Consider the following 10,551-nt stretch of genomic DNA (forward strand, 5'->3'; position numbering starts at 1 on the left):
CTAATTACATAACAGGCCTCTGGATTGTAAAGATTATGTAATTTTTTTGGTATATGGTTCAGGCCCAAGGAGGACACTAATTTGCCCACTTTATATCTTCTGCAGAACAACTGACCCCTTGTGGGCAGGCTCAGTAAAATTGTGTACTTTACACGTAAACACAGTAAATGGGATGGATATATTAGTCATTTCTCCTTAGACTCTTAAGACTCAGAGTTTTTCACAAATGAAAAAGCTATCCATAGTGTGTACTCTGTCAAAAACTCTGCCGTGGTTTTGCCTTGTGTGATCTCGTTTAATCCTCTTGATGCCCAGTGCTCTTAGTTTTCTTATTGTCCCCTAACTGGAAACAGATTTAGAGAAGCTAAGTGACTTACTCAAGGGGCACTGCAGCACAGGAACCTGAATTCAGTGACCCCAAATTATAAGCTCTTAACCACTGTCCTATACTATCTGATCTCACTTATTGGATTTTTGATATAATTCCTAGTAAGTATAATTTGACAGATGTTTAGCCACTTTGGACGGGGAAGGGAAGAAATGTGCGGGATGTTTACAAGGCAGGGCTGGTTTTGCTCTGGACTCTGCTGTGTCATTCAGCTCTCCACATCCCCAAGGTGTCAGCCCTTCTGTGAACTGAAGGTCCTGGGTGTGGGGTTCAGAGGCTTCAGTTCCTACACATGTGAGCAGTGGTCAACTCTCCAGTCTCCTCAGGAAGCCGTGGTTGCTTTGTGGTGTTGTCCTTGGTACTTGCCTTGAAACGTAGCATCTTCAATGTGGCTTTCTAAGATCTGACCATTAAGCTCATTCCAGGTGCTTTCAAAATAGTTTGCTTTCCCCTTTTCTACTCAGTAATAATCCCTTCAATATCACAACACTCGTGTCCTTTCTCCTCTTTCTAGGTGAAGGGATTTTGAATTTTCTCTGAGGTATCAAGAATTGAGAGAGAGGGACTTCCCTGGTGGCGCAGTTGTTAAGAATCCGCCTGCCAATGCAGGGGACACAAGTTCGATCCCTGGTCCGGGAAGATCCCACATGCTGTGGAGCAACCAAGCCCGTGCGCCACAACTACTGAAGCCCACGTGCCTAGAGCCGGTGCTCTGCAACAGGAGAAGCCACCGCAACAAGAAACCCATGCACCTCAATGAAGACCCAATGCAAACAAAAAACAAAACAAAACAAAAAAAATTAAGAAAAAAAAAAAAGAATTGAGAGAGAACTAGATTGTTTTAAGATATGCACGTCCTGCACTGTGAAGGACAGGGAATATCTGCCTCAGCACAAGAGAAACTCCAAAGTGAGCAGCATTGTTTCTGTAGGGCCAGTGTTCTGAGAGTCTTGCTTTCCTGTGGTAATAGCCATGAGGAATCTGTTCCCAATACACCACGGTCTGCACAGTGGGACAAGGACAACTTTACAGTTCTGGCTGGTTTTTCAAAATTCCAGCACCCCACTTCATATGTTGATTCTCCTTTTTGTGTCTGCCACTCCCTTTATTATTCCCAACCCTGTGTTGCTGACTAAAGCAGCAACTCACTGAGGAACCTCCCTCAGAGCAGTGAGCTCACCTACTTTGATCGCCCTCTCTTCCAACTCTTCCACAGTAGAACCTCTTCCATCATTTAATCCTCTTCTGCCTTTAGGGTCATGCATTCTCGCAAATTTCCACTGCCTTCTGGCCCAAGCTCTTTGCCTTAACAGCTCCCACTTTTCAAACATCACTGTTTTCTGTGTTTCTTCCTGGTTTCAGTATATTCACGGGATCCTAAGGCTAGCTATCATGTTCCTTCCTGAGAAGGAGAGGGTTCTGGGCACAGAGGAGATGAAAGCACCCAGGAGAAGGGCAGAGGGGAGACAAACAGGTAGCGATGCTGACTGCCAACGGCCTACTTCCCCGGAACGCTCTTTATGGAAGAGAGCAATCATTTTTCTTCTCTGTTGTCATCTAGCACTCCTCCCCTACATTTTCAGTTAAGAGATCCTGCCGGGTTGGCAAGAAGCGAGCGTCCGAAACTTTTTTTTTTTAATTTCAGAGATCCAGGAACTGGGTTTAGTGTTGTCAAAGCACAGTCCCTGCTTTCACCGCCTTTAGTCCCGAACTGCTCGAACTGAACACGCAGCATACCCGGCCGCAGGGTAACTCGGAGACGCTGCGCACGTGGGCGGAGGCGGGTCGTGGGCGCGCGCTCGGGGGCGTGACCTCCTGGAGACGCCGGAAGGCGGCGCGCCTGAGCGTCCGGTTCCGGGAGCCGCACTTCTGCGTCCCTGTCAGGTGAGTGTATGGGGCGTCCTTCCGCCTCGATATCGGGTTCGGCCTTGCGAAGCCCCGGACGTGTTGAGCCGCGTGGGGCAGCCAACACCGGCCCTGGTTCCGGCTGGAGGACACCCTGTGCCCGGGGAGGTTCGGGGCTGCGCGGCTGGGAGCAGACGTCTGTCTGGGAGGCTCCGGAAAGGCCGGCCCCAAGGCCCCCAAGACAGGACCCTGTCCCGGGACTGGGGAATCCCCTTCTTGGGAACCGTGATTCCGACGCTCTGACTAAACCAGGGCCGCCAGCACTGCGTGAAGCGAAGTGGGATTTCGCTCTCAGTTTTGCCAGACTAACACGAAAACATCAATAATTTTCTGGCTGTGTCTAGTAACTTTTTCTCTCCCACAGGTTGGGTCGTATGTATTAAAGTATGGAAAAATGGTGCCAAGTGATAACTTGAAAATTTGCTTTAGGTTAGGGGCAACATACATGTATTTAATGCCGGATTTGGAGGAGCCTTCCTCCATTAAGTGGAAGCCTTCATTCCACCCCCCACCCACCCCCAGCAATTATATATTTTTACTTATCTCTGTAACATACTGTACACTTTTCATATTTGTTGTGTTTATTGATTGCTCCTACTAGAATGGACACTCCATGATGGCAGGGATCTTTGTTCGCTAATGCGTCTCAAACACCTAGAACAGTTTCTGTACAAGGTAGGCCTCCAAAAAATATTTGTGGATTCAGTGAATTAATAAAATTAGTTTCCCTGGTTACAGGTCTTCTTTCTTGTGTGCGTTCTTCGAAATATATGCCATGTATCCCTTTCTCACTTAATTCTTTTCCCCAGGGTGCCCTCAGGAGCCTCCAGTTGAAACTCCAGCAGAAGCCAGGCATGATGGCTGTGGACACAAGAAAGTCTGCTGGCCAGCTGTTCCAAGCCCCATGGGGTCAGCAGGGGCCTGTGATGGTAAAAGTGAAGTTGGAGGAAGACCACCCCAGGAATCAGGGTCTCAGCCTTCCAGAGAACCAGCCTCCTGCCTGGGAGATATTCAGGCAGCAGTTTAGACACTTCTGCTACCAGGATTCCCCTGGTCCCCAAGAAGCACTGAGCCGGCTCCGGGAGCTCTGCCATCAGTGGCTCAGGCCAGAGACACATACCAAGGAGCAGATCCTGGAGCTGCTGGTGCTGGAGCAGTTCCTCTCCATCCTGCCCCAGGAGCTCCAGGCCCGGCTGCAGGAACATCATCCAGAGAGTGGGGAGGAGGTGGTGACCATGCTGGAAAATCTGGAAAGAAAGAGAAATGTACATATAGGAAGAGACTAGTATGATGTGGTTGCGGGGAACTGGGAGCAAAACTTTCTCAAGTGTGAAGGCTCTGAGAGAACAGTGGGAAAACCTAGCATTCAGCAGGGAACTGAGCTTCTTGCTAAGCCAGTCAGGAGGGGAAGGAGGGGAAGGGTGGGAAACAGCAGATTCGGGGATAGTGGGTAAAGCTACTGAAGGCATCGTGCTCCTTTACTGGTCATTCAACATTCACAGCAAAGACGTAGGTGGTATCACACATGAAAACTAAGTTCGGAGAGGTTGTGTAACTTAGCCAAGGACACATAGCCAATAAATGAAGTGACAGAAACAAGATTTGATCAAACTTTGCTTTGCTTACCTTTCTGGCTGCCTCTCAGCGCCCTAGGGCCTGGTTTCTAGCTTCTTCCTCCTAGTCTTTCTCGGGGGATGTTTCTTGGGGACTCCTCCCTGAGGTTTGGTCCCTGTTAAATTCATGATATCCTTACAGGCGTAACGAGTGCTGCTTGTCTCTAGCTTTCAGCCTGTGCTCTGGAACAGAAGATCCTTTTGCAGACAGTGACACGTAAGACACTAGATGAAGAATCTTCATGTACCCGAGTTCAGCCTCCAGCAGTCCAGTTCAAGGGCAAAGGACCTGAGCCCCACCCATCAGAGGAAAGAGGTGAGGCAAGAATTTCTCTAGGGAATTTGGACTGAAATGAACTCCCCTTTGGTTTTTTTGTGGAGTGTGACTTGTTAATTCCTTGTGATGAGAGTTGTTAAAGAGTGACAGAGCTGACATTTTAGGTAATAATGATTAACAGTTGATAAGTCATCTCAGAACAGCTTCAGCAGTATGTTGGTTTTAAACATCCACAGTTGAATTTTCTGCAGATTGTCTATGCAAATGTTACTTTCAAGTATTTTGATGCTTACATAAATAGACCCTGATAGGATATTAACATTGTAAAACTACATTGACTTTTTTGAAAGTTACCTCTTATTATTACCAGAGAAGTATATATGCATTGTAGAAAGTTAGAAAATACAGAGTTGCAAAATAAGAAAGCAAAGCATGATATTCTTATCACCCAGAGATTACGATTGATGACTTTTTATTTTATATCTGTATATCTTTTATGTGCACATGTGTGTATACATACATATACACATTCCTTTCACCAAAAAGGGATCATTTCTGTGTGCTATTTTATAATCTATTTTGCTCAGTTAATAATCTTCCCTTTTCCCTGTCAGTACATCTTAATGTTATCTAAGCTCAGTCCAAATTCAAACTGGTCCATTTTTTTCCAAAATGTCTTTAAAGCTGATTTGTGCAAACCAGGATAGAAGCCAGGGTCACATAACACATCTGGTTGTTATGCCTTTTATTTTTACTTTAGAACAGTTTCACTCTCCCATTTTCCCTCTCACAGCCCAGACTTTTTGATGAGCCCAGGCCAGTCTCCTACCCTCTGGATTTTTCTGGTTGCTTCCTCATTGTATCATTTATTTTGCTGCCCCTGTACCTTGGATTTCCATAAACTGGAAAAAAGATTGAAAGACTCAAGTTAAACATTTTTGGCTAGAATTAATATTAGGTAATAGTAGACATGAATACCTGGGTGACCCACTATAAAATCCCTGGCTGGCTTAGGATGATGACAGTATGATCCCTCCATTGAACAGCTAATATTTCCCCTTGTAACGGTGTGGTGTCACTTTGGCAGTTTGTGAATGGCCAGTTTCCCATCAACAAAATACAAAATGAGAATTCTTGTGTGGGTCAACCATTTTATTAAGGGTTGCAGAATGATTTTATAATTCTTTCATTCCTTCTACATCATTAACTGGCATTCTTCTTTATAGTAAAGAAATGGTCAGATCATCTATTTGTTGATTAGATTGACTTGACTTCATAGTAGACAGTCAAGATTGATGCTTAGTTTTCCCCCTTTATTTACCAATTTTCATATTCAAGGAATGGTTTAATAGGTACCTCAAATGGCGATGTGAGATTTTAGGACTTTCTCTGTGTTAGTATCATTATGGACTTAGTAATTTTCATTGAGTCAGTGTGTTTCAATCTACCACAGTTATTACTCTTTTTAATGCTCAGACTGACACATCTTTGCCTTGTATGGATGTCTTCCATCTTGCCCCTATCTCTTTTTGCCATGACCCTATGAATTTTGAATCCTTGCTTTCTGAACAAAATTAATTGTTTCAGGCTCACCTTGTACTTTCTCTAGACCCAGATTTGGTATCAACCCTTTCTGAAGGAGCCTTGATTCTTCTTAATGGAGAATGCTACTGAAGTATAAAATCTGGGTGCTAGGGGAGTTCTTTACCACTAGGGTAACAATACTTATAGCACATTTTATGGGTAGAACTAGAAGTACATTTTTTTTTCTAAAAGATATGAGTTCACAATGGTGTATTCAATTTTGTTCTACCACTACAATGTTCCATTATTTTTCTATATTGTATTTTGTTTCTGCATTTATTTTTGTTAATTCTTTCCTTATGTTCTCACTTGTTTTTTAAATTTATTTATTTTACATTATAGTAATTTGTATCAGAGGTGTTCCCAGGAAGCATAAGGAAGGGGAATGAGACACAGAAGGGAGAAAAGCCAGTCAAGTGTTCCTAAATGAGCAGGTTATCTTGGTTAATTAGTTGTCCTTTTTATTTTTTAACTTTTGAGCTGGATTGATCTATATATCTGTTACTAATATAAATATTTGATGCTACAGATATTTCATTGAACACTGGTTTTGATGAATCCCAAATGTTTTGAAATGTAGTGTTTTTGTTATTTTCTAGAAAATCTGAAATGTATGCTTGTATTTTGCCTTTGAACCAATAATTGGAAGTTTTAAAATTTTCAGATGGAAGGGCTTATTTTCTGATTTTGTTATTAATTTTAGACTTATTCTATTGTAATCAGAGAATGTTTGTGTTGTTTATACCTTTTGGACTTTATTATGGTTTTCCTATGACCCAAAAAATAGTTTTCATTAAAGGTCACTGCACATCTGAAAAGATGTTCTATTTTCAGGATACAGAGCTTGATATACATATTTATCCATAAGATTTAATTTTGTTGATTTCATTTTGTAAATCTTCCGTATCTTTATTTTTTTGCCCATTTGGTGTTTTTTTAGACAGAGAAAGGATGATTAAAGTCTGTTATTTGTTTTGTCTCTTTATGTCATCTATAATTTCTGCTCTAGGAAAGTTGCTCCTCTGTTATTTTCTGCATAATTAGACATATCTGTTCCATTGTCACTGTAAATTGTATATTTAGCATTATAAAGTTCTCTTCTTTGTCTAATTTCATGCTTTTGGCCTGAATCTCACCTTTTTTCTGAAACTGAGATCATGATGCCTTCTTCTTTTATTTGCATTTGCTTAATTTTCTCTTGTTCATCCTTTATTCATAACTTTTCTCTATCATTTTATTTTAGATGTGTTTCATGTATATATAACAGAGTTGGGTTTTGCTCTGTGACCAAATCTAATTTTTTTCTTTTTCTTTTTCTTTTTTTTTTTTTCTGGCCACGCTGTACTGCTTGCAGGATCTTAGATCCCCAACCAGGGATCAAACCCGGGTAGTGAAAGCGCCAAGTCCTAGCCACTGAACTGCCAGGGAATTCCCTAATTTTTTTCTTTTAATAGATAAGTTAAGCCATTTATGTTTATTGATAATAAGTGTAAACATATATATACACATATGCATAAATACTTATCTGTGTGTGTTCATGTATGTATGAATATACATATACATGCATATATTTTCAGTGTGTGGTTTGTTTTCCCTCCTCTTTTTTTAATTGTAGTAGTTCTTATAGTTAGGAAGCTTTGTATTTTTGTAGTAGTGGTACATTAGTTATCAATTGCTGCTTAATGAATTAGCACAAAGCTAGCAGTTAAACGACACACGTTTATTGTCTCATAGTTTCTGTGGGTCAAGAGTCTGCGTATGGCTTACCTGGGCCCTCCACTTCTGGGTCTCTCACAAGGTTGCAATCAAAATGCCAAAGATGGGATCTCATCTGAGTTGTGACTGAGGAAGGATCCACTTCCACCCTCACATGGATGTTGGCAGGACTCAGTTCTCTGTCAGTAAGTCACACAGACAGAGAGCCTCATTTCCTTGCTGGCTACTGGCCAGAACCCACCTTCAGTTCCTTGCCACATGGGCTTCTTCATATGGTGGCTTTCTTCATCAAAGCCAGCAAACCAGCAAGGGAGAGTGTCAATAGAGAAAATCTCATAGTAGGTGGAACTTACAGTCTTAGGTAATCACAGAAGTGACATCCTATCAATTTTACCATACTCTATTGGTAACTCGGCCATGCTTTATTCTTTCTCACTCCCACACCTGTATTACTCCCATTCCTTCTACTTGGCTGACCTGTTTCTCTGAACCCCTGACACTAAATAAAGAAAAGATATAAAATCCTCTGTTAAATCTAAAATAAAGATTAACCCTCCTACTTGTCTCTTAAATTATTTTTGAGTTGCCTTTTCTCCTCAAGTTATATGATATGTTGTTTCAGATGGTGGTGTGAGGACTGAGAACCTGACATTAGAAGTGAAGCAGGAACCTTATGAAGAAACATTATGGTGTAGGGAGGGGTCTGATGGACATCATGAAACCGTGTGTCAGCATGCCACATACAGAGGAGACAGTGAGCCTAGTGGAAGTTTGGAGTTGCAGGATGGGGATACCACAGGTGAAAAAACATATGACTGTGATGAATGTAGGAAAACCTTCACTTGGATAAGAGGCCTTCAGATGCATAGGAGGATCCACATTGGGAAGAAACCATATTCCAGTACAGAATATGGAAAGGCCTTCATCAGATGTGCAGAACTTACCCAGCATCAGGGGCTTCAAAGCAAGGGAAAACCTTATCAGTGTAAAGAGTGTGGCAAAGGCTTCAGTCAGAAAGCAGGCCTCTCCCAACATGTCAAAATCCACACTGGAGAAAAGCCCCATCAATGTAATAAATGTGGCAAATTTTTTAGTCAGAGATCGGTTCTTACAAAGCATCAAAGTCTCCACACTGGAAAGAAACCTTTTGAATGTATATATTGTGGGAAAACCTTCTGCCATAGTGCAGACCTCACTGAACATAAGCAATTCCACAACAAAGAGAAGCCTTATGAATGTAATGAATGTGGGAAAACCTTCAGGCAGCGTTCAAATCTTACTGAGCATCAGCGAATTCACAGTAAAGAAAAACTCTATGAATGTAAAGTATGTGGAAAAGCCTTCGCTCAGTATGCAGGACTTAACCAACACCGGAGAATCCACACTGGAGAGAAACCTTTTGAATGTCCTGTATGTGGACGAGCCTTTAGCCGGAGCTCAGAACTTATAATACATCACAGAATTCACTCAGGGGAAAAACCCTATGAATGTGCCGAGTGTGGAAAAACCTTTAGAGTGAACTCAACCCTGGTCATACATCAGAGAAGTCACACTGGGGAGAAGCCCTATAAATGTGATGAGTGTGGTGAAGCCTTCAGTCAACACTCAGGCCTCAACAAACACAAGTTAGGAGGGAAGCACAGAAACCCTCCTAAACCGAGAAAATATACGTGTGATGTATGTGGGAAGACCTTTACGCAGTTAACTGGCCTGAGGAACCACAAAAGAATCCACACTGGGGATAAGACCTACCAATGTCCTGAGTGTGGCAAGGCCTTCACAAGGGGAGAGCATCTTATTGAACATCAGGGGATTCACAACAAGGAGAAGCCTTATCAATGTAAAGAATGTGGCAAAGCCTTCAGTCAGAAGACAGGTCTTAGTCATCATCTCAAAATCCACACAGTAGAGAAACCTTTCAAATGTTCTGAATGTGGGCGAGCCTTCAGCTGTAAGTCAAATCTCAATAAACATAAGAGAGTCCACTCTGAGGAAAAATCCTATACATGTAAATAGCGTGGGAAGGCATACAAGCAGAGAGCAATGCTGATGCAACATCAGAGAGGCCACATCCTACTAAGCCCCAGCAGTGGTGAATGAGGTGAAGCCTGCAGTAGAAGCTCAGTTCTGATTAAGCACCAGAGAATCCGCTAAAATGACTCCTTGCCAAGGTGTTTGGTGACAACTTCAAGTAGAATTCAGAATTTTTTTTAATTGAGATAAAATGTCTCCTGAACTTCCTTATTTAAAGAACGTCAGAGATAACACATTGAAAAGTTGTTTAAAGGTCATAAATACTGGAAGAGTTGAGATTTGGGAAAAATAAACATCAACAAGAAATTTACCTGTGATTACCTTTGTTAAATGCAGTGAAGTGTCATTTAATACAATGAAAAGGTACACAAGGGCAGCTGTAAAAAATACATTTTTTATACTGAATTCATGAGTTTTTATGTTTTGCTTTTTCAAATCATTCTGATTTCTAACTAGCCTTAGCCTAGTCTAATGTTGAAATTGCTTCTCTTAGTACCAGTTGAGGTCACAGGACTATCCAAGAGCTTAGAATGTGTGAGATGAGTTGTCTCTGTTTCCCTCCCACCTTGGCTACCTAACCAAGCCTCTGACCATAAGTGGGTGGCCTGCAGACCCTTCCTGATCCCCACCCCCAGAACTAGCATTTCCTGGTGAAAAAGGACATGTTATATTCTAAGTGATATGGAGGGCATAGAGGTTTGGGCCCCCAGTACATCAAAATCTAGTGTGTCCATCATGGCTAAAGCACAGAGCATACATTTCGATTGTGAACACAGCTCCTTGAGCTCACAACAGAGGACAAAAGAGAAGAGGGGAAAACAAGCCTTTCATTCCAGCATTTTCCATCTCCTACAAAGTATATTTATACAACTGAAACCTCTTTCAGCTTCAGCACTGCCTACCTCCCTCAGTCAATGTAGTGAGGGACTTTGCTGAAGCTGATGATAGTTTTCAAGTACTGGAAGAATATTTCCTCATTTTTGTGACTGCTTCTGACTTCTACTAGATTTACAGTATTTATAGGGCAACATAAT

General features: G+C 42.0%; 1 protein-coding gene and 1 long non-coding RNA gene across 4 annotated transcripts; one reads left to right on the forward strand and one right to left on the reverse strand.

Moving 5' to 3' along the window:
• The first annotated feature begins 1,187 nt into the window (after nucleotides 1–1,187).
• Nucleotides 1,188–9,890, forward strand: LOC118903948 (zinc finger protein OZF-like). Of its 3 annotated transcripts, none has more exons than XM_036869515.1 (6): nucleotides 1,188–1,297; nucleotides 2,034–2,272; nucleotides 2,895–2,968; nucleotides 3,103–3,558; nucleotides 4,075–4,222; nucleotides 8,106–9,890. In XM_036869515.1, the coding sequence occupies exons 3-6, from the start codon at nucleotides 2,933–2,935 to the stop codon at nucleotides 9,497–9,499; spliced, it is 2,034 nt and encodes a 677-aa protein (XP_036725410.1). In that variant the 5' UTR covers nucleotides 1,188–1,297; nucleotides 2,034–2,272; nucleotides 2,895–2,932; the 3' UTR covers nucleotides 9,500–9,890. The 3 variants fall into 3 exon arrangements, with proteins under 3 accessions (XP_036725410.1, XP_036725412.1, XP_036725411.1); XM_036869517.1 differs by having other exon boundaries at nucleotides 3,103–3,222; XM_036869516.1 differs by lacking the exon at nucleotides 2,895–2,968.
• LOC118904011 lies at nucleotides 3,450–8,442 on the reverse strand. The gene is made up of 3 exons (XR_005021915.1): nucleotides 8,428–8,442; nucleotides 3,920–4,195; nucleotides 3,450–3,540 (listed from the first exon to the last, which is right to left on the reverse strand). It is a non-coding gene; the product is annotated as an uncharacterized LOC118904011 (long non-coding RNA).
• Nucleotides 9,891–10,551: the final 661 nt, after the last annotated feature.

Source organism: Balaenoptera musculus, chromosome 11 (genome assembly GCF_009873245.2).
Source record: "Balaenoptera musculus isolate JJ_BM4_2016_0621 chromosome 11, mBalMus1.pri.v3, whole genome shotgun sequence".
Taxonomy (NCBI): Eukaryota; Metazoa; Chordata; class Mammalia; order Artiodactyla; family Balaenopteridae; genus Balaenoptera; species Balaenoptera musculus.

Coding starts and splice junctions, on each gene's coding strand:
- LOC118903948 (XM_036869515.1), top strand. CDS start 2,933: ATGCGTCTCAAACACCTAGAACAGTTTCTGTACAAG. Junction 3,559..4,074: donor ATCTGGAAAGAAAGAGAAAT/GTACATATAGGA, acceptor GCTTGTCTCTAG/CTTTCAGCCTGTGCTCTGGA. Junction 4,223..8,105: donor CCACCCATCAGAGGAAAGAG/GTGAGGCAAGAA, acceptor ATGTTGTTTCAG/ATGGTGGTGTGAGGACTGAG.